Source organism: Martes martes (genome assembly GCF_963455335.1).
Source record: "Martes martes genome assembly, chromosome: 2".
Classification (NCBI taxonomy): domain Eukaryota; kingdom Metazoa; phylum Chordata; class Mammalia; order Carnivora; family Mustelidae; genus Martes; species Martes martes.
The window spans coordinates 108,890,971-108,908,033 of record NC_137889.1 but is presented as its reverse complement, the minus strand read 5'-3'; the positions used below and the strand labels follow the sequence as shown (position 1 = coordinate 108,908,033).

The window sequence follows — 17,063 nt, the reverse complement described above, 5'->3', positions numbered from 1 at the left end:
TTTACATAACCATGAAACATTTGTTAAGAAACCAACATTGGTAATTGCTATTTACTAAACTCTAGACTTCATCTGGATTGTATTGTTTTTCCACTAATGTCATTTTTCTTTTCCAGGATCCAGTCTAGGATACCACATTGCATTTAGTCATCATGTCTGATAAGCCTCTGGTCTGCGATGGTTCCACAGGCTTGTTTTTCAAAATCTTAACAGTTTTGAGGAATACTGATCAGGTATATTGTAGAATGCCCCTCAATTTGGGCTTGTCTGATGTTTCCCTCATAATTGTACTGGCTCAAATGTACATCAAATCATATCAGTAGTTGAATGTTATTAACTTGGTGTGTCAACTCTGAACATTTGCTTAAGGTAGTGTCTGTCAGGTTTATCCACTGTGAAGTTACTCTTTTTCCCTTTCTATACTTCTGTTCTTTGGAAGACAGGCCCCAAGTCAGTCTGTGGGAGATGGAGGGTGGCAAGATTCTGTTCTACCTGCTGGAAGGGGAGTATCTTTATATAGAACTTGGGATTTTTCTGTAAGAAGGATTGGTCTCCTCACCCCTCCCATTTATTCAGTTACTTATATCAGTGTGGACTCATGTATATTTCTTTAGACTTTGGGTAATGTTTATTTTATTGCTTAAATTATTCCAGCTCAGCTAATGGGATTTATGTCAGGTTGGCTCCTGTTTGTCTTCAGTGTGTCCCCATCCTTTTGATTTTTGAGCACTTCCATATTTCTTGGCAAGAAAGTAAGAATGTTGCTCTGAGCTTGTCTTGCATATTTCCAGCACTAGAGTTAGCCTCTTCAAAGAACACCGGTTCTTGTTATTAGAGAATGGTTTCTAGTGGAACTTAGACACCAGTATGTGGGTGCTGGATGTGCTCGTTGTTATAGGGGTGTCACTGCTGCTAGACCCACCCAGCAAACAGAGCTAGGAAATATGTATGTGTATTAACCTATGTACATGTATAATCTATAATGATTTCTCTGTGTATGTGTGTGTGTATGTATATATATATATGTATAGCTGAACGTGAGTTCTTACTAATGTTTTCACTTGAATCATGTACCACAGAACATGTATTTAGATTTTGAGACTGGTATTTTCCCTATCCATAGAATAAATTCATAAAGAAAAAAAGAACAAGCAAAAAGAAAACCGAAAACTAGCTTTTAGCAGCTCTCTGCAAGAAATACAATACTAATTTTTTTTTAAGATTTTTTTTATTCATTTATTTGACAGACAGAGGTCACAAGTAGGCAGAGAGGTAGGCACGGGGGGGGCGGGGGGGAGCAGGCTCCCTGCTGAGCAGAGAGCCTGATGCGGGGCTTGATCCCAGGACCCTGAGATCATGACCTGAGCCGAAGGCAGAGGCTTAACCCACTGAGCCACCCAGGTGCCCCTACAATACTAATATTTTAAAATAAACCTATATTGCCTTCAAATAATGCTATGTCTTTAAAACCTTTTGACATACTTCTTCCAGCAACAGATAAGGCTAAGTATTCACTTCATTGGTGGAGAAACTGAGGCACCAAAAAGCTCTAAGGAAGAGAGAATTGAACTGTGAGGACAAAAGCAAATTAAACACATCTGGAACAGGCTTTCCTTCAGTGAACCTGTAAACTATACTAATAATATTAATTAAAAGTTTTATTAGCTTCTAACTAATTTTTCGTAAGAAGAAAAAGTAGCATTTCTGTCAAATTTTGTAGAAGTATGAGATTATCAGGAAATCATAATGCATAATATTTTATCCTGGTACAAAACAAGAATAACATCTAACAAAGACAATGGAGTCTCTATAAAAACAACTGTTTAGTAGACTGACTTCAGTAACTTTGAGGTAGAATGAAACCTATTAGGTAAGATTCTTCCACATATATTTTGTTGCATTGTTCAAATTCACAGATACTACTTGCAATATATTCAGGTCTTGTATAATGACTGGTTATAATAATTGAAGTAGCCCCTTTAGTTTGCTGTTTTTCCTCATGCCTTAACCTTACAAAACCAGCCATCTGCTCAAATCATAAAAGCAAGAATGAGGTATAACAAAAAGTAGTAACTAATTGTTATTAATAAAAATAACTAAAACTCGATCAGTAGTATCCTCTTGGTAAAAGCCATAGTGATATTGGCCTTTTTTGCCTCAGGCTTACAGGTTTCCAAAACATCCAAGTCTCCTTGATGATAACTTGACAAGCCTTTTTTTGTTGGCTTTTAACTTTTCCTAAGTGTAGGAATCACAATAGAAAACTAATACTTCTGTGATTTATATAGGGAAAAACCAGAAGGTTTAGTGGGGTAAACTGAAAAAAAAGACCAAAATTTGAAGATTATCTCTGAATTTTATTCCAGATGCTTCACTTCTAGGATAAGTGACAGTTAAGACCTTCAGTTTCAGTAAGTTCTATGAAAGTGACATTCAAGCCATCTGTCAAGTAACTTTTGGTCTTGAGGGTATCTTAATTTTATGGATTTGCTTTAGGTTCTTTTTTTTTTTTGAGAAGGTAGGATGGGTAGGATTCTAATTAGTCTCTGTCAGTGGTTTTCAAACATGAGCATCCAGTTGAATCACTGGATTCTGGCATTAAAAACACCTACTGGGCACCACTCTCCCTACCCCCAGCTCCTCATTCAGGAGATCTGATTCTGTAGGTCCCAGAGTTTGCATTTTTAGTAAGTTCCTAGATGATGTGGATACTGCTGGCTCAGAGACCACAGTTTGGGAACTGGTCTAGGAAGTCTTCAGTAGCTAAAAATAATGTACTGAAAGCTTACTATGGGCCAGGTAGTGTTCTAGAAGTTTGGCAGTTACTGTCTCCAAAATTTGAATAAACTTGGTCCCCATTTTACAGAAAAGAATTTGAAGCTGGGAGAGATTAATTTGCATTATTTGTGCAATGTTTCAACGCTAAGAAAATGGTGGAGCCAGGTTAGAATCTAGGCAGCCTGTTTGCCAGTCCTAGACACTTACCCATTTTATTTATTATTGTGACAGCTATTGCTTTAAAAAGCTAAAATTACACATTTATAATTTTGAAATAAGTATCTCAAAATGCTTTGTACTTATGTCTTAAGATAGGCAAAATCTTACTTTAAAATATAACCACATGCATATCCTATAAAAACACAATTTTCTAAGATAACAAGATACTTAGGGGAAAACAAATTCCTTTCATCTGCTCCTTTCAGATAAGTAGAAGGTCAGCTGTTTCACTCCTATAGAGGGAGTGTTTTCAGGACACAAGCAGAAGAGACCCTGAAAATTAGGCAAAAGGACAGGAAGTTCTGGTGGTCAGATAACACATTCAAACCGGATAAAGTCCAGAGTGCAAATGGTGAAATCCTGGATCTCCTTCAATGGATAAATATTTATTGAGCACCACCTACATGCTAAGCAACCCTGCCAGGTAATGGGGAAACCAAAAGGCCAATCCTTTAAATGAGCTAAAAGATTGTGGTAACAAATAGTTTGAGCTCTTCAAAGCCATGCACCGTTATAAGTAGTCATTTCACTTAATCGTTACAAAACCATATAAGGCAGAGAATGAGATTTCATGTCCTAATTACAGAGTAAGTTACTAAAATAGATTTCTGAAATATTTTATGCATACAGCGAAATGAACAGTAGTAAATAGGGAAATCCTGATTTCATACTCTAGTTAATGACCGAACCCTCGTGGAAAAAGTTACCACGTTAAATTTTGTTTTTCTCTCCCCAATAGATTAATATTTATAGAAGACGGATACCTTATATTTATTTTAATGTATTAGAAATGATGCCTTAACACATTTTTTTCCCAGTCTGAAGATGGTTACTTTTTTAAATGACAAGGACCAGAGAAGTTATAAAAGCGGAAGCCACCTTTTCATCCGATCTTAGAGTTGTTCATTGAAGCAAATTTACAAAATAGCCAACCACCACCACCTCAGGCGGAGCTCGGTTAAATGCAACCTTGAGCGCCCCGCCGCGCCCAATTAACGCACTGTTTGGGCATTTTATGAGGGTGAGGACAACAGGCTCTAGCTCAAGAAATATCATCTGTAGACTCCAAAGTTCGGGCTCCGAATATCTGCATCATTGCTTCCCCGAATTAACTATACCTATGAAAGCCAGACTTAAAAATCCTAGGGTTGCCTCCAGTTTTACTTTGTCCCGAATCCCAAGAGCATTTTTTAAAAAGTCATTACAGGTCCAATAAATAACTGTCGCGGGGGGAGGACTGTCCACGAAACAGGAAAACAAGACGCCCTCTGCCTTGGAGGCGGTGGGGAAGAGCGAGCCCTGGGGGCGGGGACTGCGAGCCTCGGCTCCCCACAGGTGCTCTGAAACCGCCCGCCGCTTCCCGATCACCCGCTCGCCCTGTGCCCTCGGGGTGGCAACCGGCATTTCCCGAGGGCCGGGCTCGTCTCCAAGCGCCGGGCGGACGACACCGCGTCCATCGGCTCTCCCCGGGCCCTCTGGTCTCCGCGAGCTCCGCAGCGAGAGGCAGGAGCCTGAACTCGGCGGGCGAGAAGCTCTGAACCGGGACGCGGCTCCCATCCACTCCCGGGGGCCGGCGGCGGGCGGCGCGGGGGCGGAGGCGGCGGAGGAAGGGGCGGGGGTTTGCGGGCTGCTGGCTGCAGGAAGGGGAGGCCGCCTGGGCGTCTTCGCTGCGCGAGGGGCCTCGATGAGCTCCGGCCCGCGACTCCGCGGGGTTCGCCCTGCAGGTAGGCCGGGGGTAGTGGGTGGGGGGAGGTGCCGGACAGGTTCCGCGGGGCAGGCGGGCGGGAGCCGGGACGCGGGTACTGTGTCTGCTGGACGACACCCAAGAGTTGCGGGTCCTGGAAGGAATCGCTGAAGTGCGGCGGAGGCAGCTTATTAGCTTTTTTGTCTAGAAAACCAGCCCAGAACTTCGCCGTCGCTCGGTGGGGCTCGGGGTAGCGGCGCCCAGCGCTGGGGCGTGCCCGGGCCGCCTTTGTCCTCCCGGGGGTTGGTTATCCCTTTCCGGACGTCGGGCATTTAAACCCTGGAAGGCTGGCGGGGCCTGTGCTAGCGCCCCCCCGCGCCTGCTCTGCTCTTTTGGAAAGTTGACTCTCGGAAGTTGGATCTGGTTTTGTTTTCTACTCCTGAGTAAAAAGTAAGAAGTGGTTGCATGCGTAATAATGGAAGCATAACCAGCCCGCGGGAGCGCCCGGCAGGAGCCCCTGCTTATGCCCGTACTTGACTTGGGTACAAAAACTAGGCCTTGGCGGTTTGGGCAGCCCCAATGTCTCTCCCACACCCACGACTGTTTGTGGATTTGAGTTGAAGCCACATAATTCCCTACAGAATAATTAACGGCTAAACGTGGACTTCAGAACTTTCTTCCTTGTCACTAATTATATCACTGATAGCTTTAGAAACTTCGAGCTTGGCCATAGTGTAAAAAAAAAAGAAGAAGAAGAAAGAAAAGGTTGAAACTAGGCGTTGATGCAGAATACCTTATTTCAGAGCTTTTTATTCTGTGCTGCAAGAAACCGGGCTTGCCCCTGAAGTGAGTTGTAGGACGTCACCTTGGCTGTTCAGGGAGTGGCCTTGCCCAGGACGGACGGCACAGGGTCCGGTGGCCGCTCCCATTTTGGATTCCGTGGTGGGGGTGGGCAGCAGGGGCAGGGCTCCAGGACAACAGCCCCTAGTCAGGGCACTTCCCCCTCCATTCTTTGAATCCCATTGCTTTCCTTTTCCTACCTGCGTCCTTCCTTTTTCTCCACCCCACCCCCTTTTTAGTGTGTTCTAGCCCTGACAGAGTTTACTCAATGTAGGATTATTAAACAGATTCGTGATAGGGAATATAGGTGGAGTTTGATCGGTACTGCAGTGCATGAGGACGATGACCCTGGTTAATGGAGAAGGTTGGGGAAATGAACACTTAGTTTAGGAAGGTAGCTGGCGTCTCTGGTAGGAGGGGTTTAGTTTGGTGACCAGAGTGCAGAGACTTTGGTTTTTCCAGGCAGACATGGTTTTCAATCCCAGCTCCACTTTAGTGTCCTTGGACAAGCCTGACCACTGTGTGTCATGGGCTGTGGAGCTGAGGGCAAGAAGGTCTAAAGTGCCAGGCCATCAACAGAGGCTAGCTGGCAGGATTATCTGGAGGCATGATCCAATTAAGGTGAGTAGAAAAAAGGTGGGATTCGTTTTGTAAAAATTAAACTGTTTTAAGGAGCAAAGAGGTGGTAGGTGCATCATGGTGAAAAGGAAAATTGCCTAAATCAGAGGCAAGGAAAAGTGAAAAGAGGTCAAGGGACAAGTTTAATGATGGACCCATTTTTGGTGAATAGATTGCAGATGCACAGGAATTTATAGATGTTATATAGGGTATCTCTATTGAAATTGATTTTTTCCATGATGGCAGAGCCCTTTACCCTCGTAGACAGTTCATTTGTATTCCTGCAGTGTAACGATGACTTTGTTAAAGTGTGCCCGTCCTGAAGTTTGTCTGCTGAGGACATACAGCCTAGAGTGACCACAACAGAGTCACGGAATATTATTTTCTGTGGAACCTGAGTAAAACTTAACAACTCCAGTAAAGTGTTGGAAACTTAGGTTTTAACATCTGTGTCCATCGCTTTCTGTCCTGGTGGAACAAACTGCCAGACTAGAATGGCGTGCGGACCTGGCCATTGATTGCTTCTGCGGGATGTGGGGCGCTTGCTAGTATCAGAGCCAACTCTGAGCTAGCCAGGGTCAGAACTAAAGTTCTCAGAGCCCAGTCCCCCACCCCCCACCTCGCCTCCATGATATTAACAGTAACAACAAAACGCCTTTAAAAAATCCCTCAGAGATTGCCATGTCTATTAACTTTGAAACTGATTGTGATTTTAGGTTATCTGGAGTGACCTGAAACTAGCTATCTTTCCTAAATCTATAGGTCATGTTCAAGCTGAGGGCAGTGTTTAAGACCATCCAGTTGGACAGCTGAAATTACACCTAGCCAGGAGGATTGGTGCAATTCCTTCCTCAGACTATAAAAAATGAGTATTTTTCTTTTGCATGGATGTCATTTGTTTACATAACTGTGTTCCGTATTAGCCTGAGAGAAACTCCAGGACAGTTCTCATTTATATTAAAAAAAAAAATTAGTTTTGAAGACCCAATCGAGTGTACATCTCCCAGTGCTTTCACCCTCGATGATTTGAGTTAGTTTGGTACCGGCTTCCCTCTGCTATGCTTCAAGCTGCCTTGGGCTCACTAACCAATGTGGAGCAGGGGCCGGAAGAGGTGGGTTCTCGGGTTCCCTACTTTGTGCGCCATGTTGGAGCTAAGTGCTTTCCTAACAGGGCAAGTTTGGGGGGGGGGGGATGAATGAGGGGACTGTCCTTCACACAAGGATTGAATGTGTTTCGTTTGAGATGTTTTTTTCTTTATCATATAACTGGCTTAAAGATAAAGAGGTGAGGTAATTAAAAGGAGGTGGATCCTGAACCACTTTTGAAAATGGAAGGAGAGGAAATTCCTCTGCCTTAGTAGAGCAGCGTGGAGAGTAGGAAGTAATCCCAGTAGATGGCGTGTGCAGTGGGAAGTATTCAGGACAGAGCAGTGTGGGGAGGAAGAGATTTCCTGGGTGGAACTGTGTGATGTAGGAAGTCTCCCCAGAAGAATGGTGTATGTGGTAAGGAGCTGTCCCTGGTGAAGTAATGTCTGTAGAAAGTGCCCTACCGGAGAGGTATGTGCCAGGTTAGTATCCCATATGGTGCACTGTCCTCTGAGGAAGATTCCCTGTAAAGCCACATGGGGAGTAGGATCTCTGGGAGAGCGGTGTGTGGGGTAGAAACTATCCCAGTAAAGCAGTGTGTTCAAAAAGCAGCGTCCCCCAGTAGGGAGGAGTCTGAGTAGGAAGTACTCCCCAGTAGAGCAGTGTGTGGAGCAACAGGTACGCCAACAGGGGCGTGCTGCGGAGCAGGAGGTGTATTTGGTAGAGCGGCGAGTGAAGCAGGTCTCCAGGGGAGCACTGCGCGTGGTCCGGAAGTGTGCCCGGATACAGCAGTGGCTGCTGGGAAGGGTCCCGTATCCCGCAGAGAGGTGCGCGCGGAGGAAGCCGGCCTTGGGTAGAGCGCGGTCTTGGTAGGGAGTGTTTTCCAGAGGCCAGGGTGTGGGGTACAAGGATCCCAGGTAGAGCAGAACGTGGAGACCGTATCCTGGGTAGCATGAATTGTGTGCTGTCCTCTTCAGAGCAGTGTGTGGTGGAGAAGTTTCCGAGTAAAGCAGTTTGTGGAGTAGGAAGAGTAGGATGTAGCCTCAGGTGAGCTGCTTGTGGAAGGGGAAGTATCCCTGGGAGCAAAGCTCGTGGAGAAGGAAGTAGCGTTGGCAGAGCGAGGTGTGGAGTAGGAAATGTTCTTGGTGGAGTTGTTCGTGGAGTAAGACGAGCAGACCGGGTTCCTCCTAGGGTGGTATGTGGAGTAGGAGGTGTCCCCGGTCGGTAAATGTGTAAATGGCATTTTAGTAAAAGAGCGTTATGAGGTGCAAGGTAACTTGGTAGAGCAGTGTGTGGGGAACAGCGGATCACCGGGAGAGCAGGGTTTGGAGGAGGGGTCCCCCATAGAGCAGGCTGGCTTTAGGAGGTGTGCAGAGAGCAGTGCATGGGGGAGGAAGGAAACTGGGAGATCGGGGAGGATGCATTAGAGAGGCTGCCCTTGACTCCTCGTTGGTATAAAAATCACCTTGTGAAAAATGCAGATTCCCCCTCCCCTGGGATTCTGATTCTGCAAATCTGGGTTAGGATCCAGGAATGGACATTTTATCACCCACACCAGGAACTGATACCGAGGTTGAGAAAAACTGATTTAGGGTCTACTGGACAGTAGAGGGCCTTCGTGAGATGCTGGGTGGATTCCAGGAGGAATAGGCCCAAAAGCTACGGTGAAGGACATGGAATTGACTTCCAGCCTGCCCCTCCCAGAGCAGATTGCTGTCAGCGAGGAGGTGACGTGAGGCTAGAACAATCAGGTGTCAGGGACAGAAGGGAACGAGAGCCTCCTGGTTCCAAGGTGATGGGTGGGAGGGTCTGTTGTGCTACCCTCAGTGACCTCAAGGGAGAGAGCGTCTTGTAATACCGTTAATATTTGTTTATTCCTTACTTTCTCTCCCCTCTGGCTGTTAAGTTTATGAGGTAAAAAGTCATGGGTGCCTGGGCCTTTATTGTAAAAGATGCTAGATTGTGTTGTCCAGTACAGAAGCTACTGGCTACGTGTGGTTATTGAAAATGAATTAAAGCTTGAGTTCCTTAGTTGCACAAGCCCCATTTCAAGTGCTCGGCAGCCACCTGTGACCCATGGCTAGCATATAGGACAGCACAGGTGCAGAAGGAGTCCATCAGCAGAGTTCTGTTGCACAGCACTGCTCTAAGGAGTGGAGGAGGATCCAGTGAAGGGCGGCCTAGGGGGTGGGGAGACTTGATCACAGGTTGGGGACATAGGGTCCCCATCATGGGATGGGTTGTAAGTGCATATGTGTCATTTGGGAGATCCAAATTTAAGCCTTTGCCCTTGGCCCTTCCCTTCTCCAGACTTCTAACCTCTTCTAGCCCATAGGGTAATCCAGTATTATCCACACATTGTGTTTCAGTTTTCCTCTGCTTTTGATTGCTTCTCGGTTATAGAGACTGTCTGCAAAAACATTTTCTGCAGAGTAATTCATATTTCATTTGCGTTGGTCCATAATCACAGAACCGTGTCACTATAGGTATATTTTGCAGTGAATGTATTTGCATAATGTTTTCTCCATTTCTCTTGGTAATACTCTTTCCTATTTTGCCAGTAAGAGTTCAGGGTGAGAAAGAATTGAGCTGTTAATTTCTAGTCATTTATTATGAAGCAGTTTCCCTTCCTGTTTCCCCTTTTCATACTTGACTTTTAAACCAAGCAAAACTAGAAGGGTTTACAGTGTGGGAGGACTGCTGTGTTTTTACCACAAGTCAAACAGCAAATTAATAAAATTCAACTTTTTTTTTTTTTCAAAGGTGAGGAACAAAATGTGACAGAAACAGACGCCTTCCGTAAGAGGTAAAAATGTGCACTTTGGTAATGGAGGCCTCTTCCTTTGCTGACCATGATCAGTCTACAAGAAGCAAGAATGGCACCTGGGAGCAAGTAGAGTCGAGAACCGAGTGTTAGTGTTGGGACGGGGTGCTGGTCGACCTGTGGGTTGGCTGCTGCCTCTGGTCATTTCAGGACCTACAGTGATGTTCAAAATATCTAGTAACTGGTGTGGCGCCTGCACAGGCTATTGTCCCTGGTTCCTGGATTGTGGAGAAAAGATGTTCCTGGAAGGACTGGGGGTCAGGGTGCTGAGGATGGCCACTGTTTACCCATCAGTACAGAAACATTTCAGGGTTTTCCTTACCAGAACGGCGGTGAGGCTTGGCAGTGCACACTAGAAGCATGTCAGCCTAGCAGGGGAGGCGCAGACAGCAGACCTCTGTCTACCCTCCACATTGATATTGGGCTTGAAGGAGGTCATTATTTAATATGACTTAAAGTGATTATTGTTTAAATTCTTCCTTAACAGTGAAATATTTGATCCGGCAGAAAAGTACAAAATGGACCACAAGAGGAGAGGAACTGCTTTAATCTTCAACCACGAGAGGTTCTTCTGGCATTTAATGTTGCCAGAACGGCGGGGCACCAGCGCAGACAGAGACAATCTTACACGCAGGTACTGGTTTTATCTACGTGTCAGGAGGATGGGATATTTAAGTGTACTTACCAAAACTTGTCCACACTGAGGAAATTACCGAGCAAGAGTGCCTGAGGCTGTGCCTCATGTAGGCACACGTCCCTTGAGAACTTGCTTGAATTTCCTTCCTCACCTTGTTCTGTTAAATGTTAATGGGCTCTGCATCATTACATAGTTGCACAGCAGACGGCAACATTCTGACATAAATCAGTTATGAGTAAATCCTTCCCAACTATGGGTGCTCAAGGAAAACCATCATTGTCGTAGTTCATTCATATTTCATTTTTTCTTTCCTCCTGAAGGTAAGTTTGTAGGTCATAAAAACTTGTATAGATGTATGTGTTCCAAGTAAATGCAGGAATCTGACCACTGTGAATAGTTCCTACACTAATACCCAGTTTATCACCAGGTTTTCAGAACTGGGATTTGAAGTGAAATGCTTTAATGATCTTAAAGCAGAAGAACTACTGCTCAGAATTCATGAGGGTAAGTAGTTTTCCTATTTATCTTCTGGGAGAATGGAGTATTCTATCTATAAAGGCATCCAGATAATTAACTGTGTTGTTAAAAAGTCTTACCAACTAATTTAGCGTGGGTTACAGGTTTGGTGTGCCTCTCTGCTTGGATGTTACCCACCAGATTCGAGACTCTTGCAAGGTATTATGCCTCCAAAGTTTATGTTTAGCATCCACTCATTACAGTCTGTTATTCTAGAAATGAAGGAATTGACCTTCTCATTTGGCAATTAAAAGTCAATGCAAACACTACAGATGCTGGGCTGTCACGTGTTAGCTGACTCCTTCCATACCCAAGTGTTTTACTGGCTTCAAAATATTGTGGATTTTTTTTTTAATTGTGGATTTACATATACTATCTCTAAACTTCTATATCACTGCACAGTAGGTAATCTAACTTACATTTATTGTAATTACTGCATGCCATGGATTGTCAAGTTATTTGCAATGGACTATTACAGTATTTATGTATTTAAACTGCAGAGCTTTTTAAAAATTGAGTGTAATATATAACATTAGTTTCAGGTGTATAGCATGATTCAATATTTGTATACATTATAAAATGGTCACCTGTGTCTTCTCACCACCTGTCACTGTACAAAATTACAAATTACATTTTAAAAATTTACGTAGCCACTTTGACTTTCAGATATATAGTAGTATTATAGGCGCTATGCTAACCATTATATCCCCATGACTTATAATTGGAAGTATGTACCCTTTCACCCACTTTACCCCACCTGCCAGCAGCCACCAATCTGTTCTCTATCTGTAGCGTTGGTTTGTGGTTTTTTTGGATTCCACCTGTAAGTGAGATCGTATGGTACTTGTCTGTCTTGGATTTCTTTCTTTCAGCATGACGCCCTTAAAATCCACCCTTGTTATTGCAAAGGTCAGGATTTTCTTTTTTATGGCTGAATAATATTCGTGTGTGTGTATATATCCATCCATATCCGGGTACCTATATCCCATTTTCTTCCTTCCTTCTTTCACTGATGGACACTTGGGTTGTTTGCACATCTTGGCCGTTGTGCTTCAGGGAACTTGGGGGATGCAGATGTCTCTTTCCAAATTAGGGTTTTTGTTTTCATCAGTAAATTCCAGAAGTGGAATTGCTGGATCGGATGGTATTTCTATTTTTAATTTTTTGAGATACCTCTGTACCAGACCTCTTTGACTTGTGGGTGTTTGGCTTTGCTCACCATCAGTGCTGCAGACAGGGAGTGAAGCCGGCATGCTCCATAGAGGCACAACCTCACAGAGCCATTGGCCAGAGTGTCTGCAAGGCCTTTCCAGGCCACCCTCAGCTCTCTGCTCCATGACATAGATTTCGTTGCCACAGTCTTCCCAATATGTTTTTCATGTCATTATTCTTTGTTGCAGAAAAGCTAATGAAATTCGTTTTTAAACTCTCCGAACTTTTAGTAGGTTTTTAAAAATCAGAGACAGTATGATATAAATTATTGTTTGATTAAAGACTAGGTTGCATTTCATTACATCCTTTTTATAGTTATTAAAATAAATTTTCCGGGGCACCTGGGTGGCTCAGTGGGTTAAAGCCTCTGCCTTCGGCTCAGGTCATGATCTCAGGGTCATGATCTCAGGGTCCTGGGATCGAGCCCCACATCAGGATCTCTGCTCAGCGGGGAGCCTGCTTCCTCCTCTCTCTCTCTGCCTGCCTCTCTACCTACTTGAGATCTCTGTCAAATAAATAAAATCTTTTAAAAAGAAATAAATAAATAAAATTTTCCTCCTCCATCTGTAACTTTATTCTTGTATTAGATTGAATTTTTATAGGTACATAATAAACATCTTCATTTCTTTGTGAACTGCTGGCTGCCTTTATAGCGTCAACCTCTAGCCACACGGATGCCGACTGCTTTTTATGTGTTTTCCTGAGTCATGGTGAAGGCAATCACATTTATGCATATGATGCCAAAATTGAAATTCAGACACTGACTGGCTTGTTCAAAGGAGACAAATGTCAAAGCCTAGTTGGAAAACCCAAGATATTTATCATTCAGGTAAGACTGATTTTGTTAAAATTTTTTTGAAGATTTTTTTTTTTTTTCATGAGAGACAGAGACAGAGGCAGAGGGAGAAGCAGGCTCCCCGTTGAGCAAGAGGCCCAATGCGGGGCTTAATCCCAGGACCCTGGGATCATGACCTGAGCTGAAGGCAGACACTTAACCATCTGAGCCACCCAGGCGCCCGATTTTGTACAGTCTTAATTGTAAAGTCCATGGTTTTGTACACGTGATTATAAAGAACTAAAGCCAATTTTGGAAAGTAACTCTCCAATAATTGGAAAGGCCCTTTTGGCTTCCCAGCCAATCAGAGTTATTAATAGTAATTCTCATTAGTAATTCCTTCTTAACAAGGAATAAATGATAAAGATTTTCAGTTTATTAATAGACTGACATTTGAAAGGACTTAAAATAACCAATGTGCCACGGTCCAGCCCAGTGTTTGCTGAGCTCCCCGAGAAAGGGTCTCTGGTGTTAGAGCACTGCGCAGGGAGGTCAGTGGGCAGACTGCGGGCGAGTTCTGGTTCTAGCTTACTTCACCCTTTCCCCTCCACCACACTGGTATTAGGGATAAGATGTGTCTGGGCCCGAAGGATCTCATCTTGCACATCAGTAAGGAATCCGAACAGTGTTCTCGTGCTGCAATTCTGTATTTCCATGAACAGCATGGGGGCATGGCCACATTCCAGCTGCCACCAAGCCTTGAGGGGAGGGGGCAGGGGGATGTCTCTGGGAAGTTGAGGATGATCCATGGTTTCCTGTTGGGACAGCTGCCTTGGAGTATCTGTCACACACAGGTAGAGTTATAGTTCTAGAACTTAAGACAGGCAGCCTGGGTTGGAGAAGTACATTTGAGAGTAAGGAGGAGGTGAATGGTAATGGCAGCCATGGGCGTAGATGAGTTTACCCATATCAAGTATAGCTTGAAAAGTGAATGCAAAACAGAACTGAGGGACAGCAGTGAGCAGAGGAAAGATGCTAAGGGAGACAGCCCAGTGAACAGGGGAGAAATCAGGGAAAATAATGACACGATTGCTTCGTGAAAAGGGGAGTGGCTAGAGCTGTCAGAGACAACAGAATTCGAAATAACTAGCAGGCTGCTATGCGGTGAGAGCCACAAAGGAGGAAAATGTTTCGCCAGGTTACTTCTCCGTGCCTCCGATTCTTCGTCTGTGAAAGGAGATAAAATAGCACCGCCTCATGATGTTGCTGGGAGGATAGGCGACCTAACAGACGAGCACACTGGGAATGGTGCCCAGCACACGCTCACTCTCCAGCTCACTGCCTCTGAGCTGGCAGGTGAGAGCAGCACATTCTAGGAGCGTTATAGGCTAGACAGGAAGACAGTGGAAAATAAGTGCTGAAAAGAAGCCTGGGAATAGGAAATAAGATTAAAATCTCCCTGTAGAAATGGAATATTAGGGATCTTCTCTTTAACTGAAATCACTCATGACTTTTTTCTTTCAAAGCTTGTAAGTCTTGACAGTTCTTGCCCTATTATTATTTGCACAATAAATAGCTTATAACTCATTAAGCATTTCAGAATGAGAGATGCATTTAAAATGTACTGTCAAATCTTCTTAGGTCACTGTATTAAGTGTACTAGGCCCACCAGAACAAGGTACACAGCCTGGGTGGCTTAAACAACAGAAATTCATTCTCTTACAGTTCCGGAGGTTAGCAGTCTGAGATCAGGGTATCAGTTCTCCTTGGCTTGGACGTGGCTGTCTTGCCCCTGTGCCTTCACAGGGTCTCCTCTGTGCCCTAATCTAAGACACCAGTTATGGTAGATAAAAATCATAACAGACCTCGTCTTACCATATCTCCAAATACAGTCACTTTTTTGAGATACTGAGGGTTAGGACTTCTATATATAAAGGGGGGGGTGACAAAATTCAGCCATAATAGTCATTTAAGAGTAGAAATTAATGTCAGTCCATCTATGAATCAGGATTAGCAGGTAAGAATTTGAGACTTCACTCTAAAGTATGAGCGAAAAGAAAAGGGCACAGTAAAAGAGGTCTTGGGTCACGTGGTGTCCTTTTGACAGTTTATGGCAGCAACTGGGTAAGCACAACCCAGTCTGGGCATATATTCCCTGACTGAATAGAAACACTAGGCAAAGACCACAGGTTTTAAAAGAAGGGGTGTATCTTTGGTCCTGCAGAGTGGCTGATCCATTAGAAACTTTAAAACCACAGAGGCTCTCTCCAGAGCATACCTTTCAATCAACACAATTTGGTGTACAGTTGAGGATGCCAATTTTTTGAAAACCTTAATTAGAAGAAAACCTAAGTGGGGAAAACCAGTCAGCTTTGTATGCTCCGAAATTTGATGGCATGGTTTCTGACGTACCTATAAAGTGGCTTCTGTTGCTGCTGCCATGATGGTGTCCGAAAGGACACATTGACTGTAAGCCTGAAGCACTGGGAGGGAGAGCTTAGGGAAGACCAGAGAGTGGTTTTTCTCCTAGGCGTGTCGGGGAGACCAGCACGACGTGCCAGTCATTCCTCTGGACGTAGTGGATCATCGGACCAACGCACCGGAGGCCAACATCACCCAGGTGGATGCGGCCTCCGTGCACACGCTGCCCGCTGGGGCTGACTTCCTCATGTGCTACTCTGTAGCAGAAGGTGGGTGGCTGTTCACTACCAACCAGAAGTAGGCCGCAGCGATTTGATCCTGGCGCTCACAGTCTTAGAACAGAAGAACAGATTTCTTTGATCACATGGCACAGGGTGATCTCAAGTGTAGAGTGACTTACAGAAAAATCATTCCTGAGAACCGTGGCAGCTTACAAGTTATAGTGAATATTAGCTGCCTGTTATCATGATGGTGTCATAGTGGTATTCGTGGAAAGCGTTGCTGAAAACACTGAGATGCCTGCTGTTCCTTGCTAGGGCAGCAAACTGTTTTTCTTTCCAGTCTCGTGTCAGAATCACTGCCTGGCTACTGTGGTCTTGGGACTTTTCAGGAAATGAAGGAAACTACTTAGAACTAACCCCATTTTTATAAAACTATATAAATTAATCCCTTTCCCATATGACACTAGTCAACAGAGAAAAGTTTTGAAACAGGGACATATCTTAAGTCTTTAAGAATTGTTGAGAATTTCTCTTTCTGTAGGGGTGCATTATAAACTCAAAGTAACCAAAAGCTAAAAATACTTCAATGTCCTTTTCCTTCCTTTTAGGCTATTACTCTCATCGGGAAACTGTGAATGGCTCATGGTACATTCAAGATTTGTGTGAGATGCTAGGGAAATTCGGCTCCTCCTTAGAGTTCACGGAACTCCTCACTCTGGTGAACAGAAAAGTCTCTCAGCGCCGAGTGGACTTTTGCAAAGACCCAAATGCAATTGGAAAAAAGCAGGTTCCCTGCTTTGCCTCAATGCTAACTAAAAAGCTGCATTTCTTTCCGAAATCTAAATGATAGGGACTATTTTGTTTTATATATCTCTATTCAAAATAGATTTTCCATCTTTTTATATAAATAAATACCACTAGGTTGAAATTTATGATATAGCGATTATAGTCTTAAAGGTTTAATGAGAACTTTAAAGAAAGTTCATATTGGTATTAGACATGGTGAAAGGGTTTTGATATATGTGAAATGAAATCCTCAGGGAATTACTATAAAAATCCACAAGGATTTATAATACTTGATTTTTATAGTAAATCACAAGATTACTCAAAATATCTGGCTGATTTAACTTGTATTTTGTTTTTTATAGAAGTTTTATAGTGTTTTTAAAGGTTTTTGAAATCTAAGAATTAGTTGTTTTCCCTTAATAAAATACTTGAAATTCATATTTTAA

The 17,063-nt window shown here is 43.8% G+C and overlaps 2 protein-coding genes across 6 annotated transcripts in view; both read left to right on the top strand.

Moving 5' to 3' along the window:
- Positions 1-1,220, top strand: part of PLA2G12A (phospholipase A2 group XIIA) — a 13,549-nt gene extending 12,329 nt beyond the window's left edge. For both annotated transcript variants that reach the window (XM_080796435.1, XM_080796434.1), the window contains one exon: positions 117-1,220. In XM_080796435.1, coding sequence (XP_080652561.1) covers positions 117-160 — 44 coding nt within the window. In that variant the 3' untranslated portion in view covers positions 161-1,220. The remainder of the gene's footprint in view (positions 1-116) is intronic.
- Positions 117-17,063, top strand: CASP6 (caspase 6). Of its 4 annotated transcripts, none has more exons than XM_080796431.1 (7): positions 117-233; positions 9,989-10,031; positions 10,537-10,683; positions 11,114-11,190; positions 13,068-13,243; positions 15,720-15,879; positions 16,440-17,063. In XM_080796431.1, the coding sequence occupies exons 3-7, from the start codon at positions 10,568-10,570 to the stop codon at positions 16,676-16,678; spliced, it is 768 nt and encodes a 255-aa protein (XP_080652557.1). In that variant the 5' UTR covers positions 117-233; positions 9,989-10,031; positions 10,537-10,567; the 3' UTR covers positions 16,679-17,063. The 4 variants fall into 4 exon arrangements, with proteins under 4 accessions (XP_080652557.1, XP_080652559.1, XP_080652558.1 ...); XM_080796433.1 differs by lacking the exon at positions 117-233 and adding an exon at positions 4,358-4,721; XM_080796432.1 differs by lacking the exon at positions 117-233 and adding an exon at positions 4,643-4,721 and having other exon boundaries at positions 9,989-10,137.

Coding starts and splice junctions, on each gene's coding strand:
- CASP6 (XM_080796433.1), top strand. CDS start 4,682: ATGAGCTCCGGCCCGCGACTCCGCGGGGTTCGCCCTGCAG. Junction 4,722..9,988: donor CCGCGGGGTTCGCCCTGCAG/GTAGGCCGGGGG, acceptor TTTTTTTCAAAG/GTGAGGAACAAAATGTGACA. Junction 15,880..16,439: donor GTGCTACTCTGTAGCAGAAG/GTGGGTGGCTGT, acceptor CCTTCCTTTTAG/GCTATTACTCTCATCGGGAA.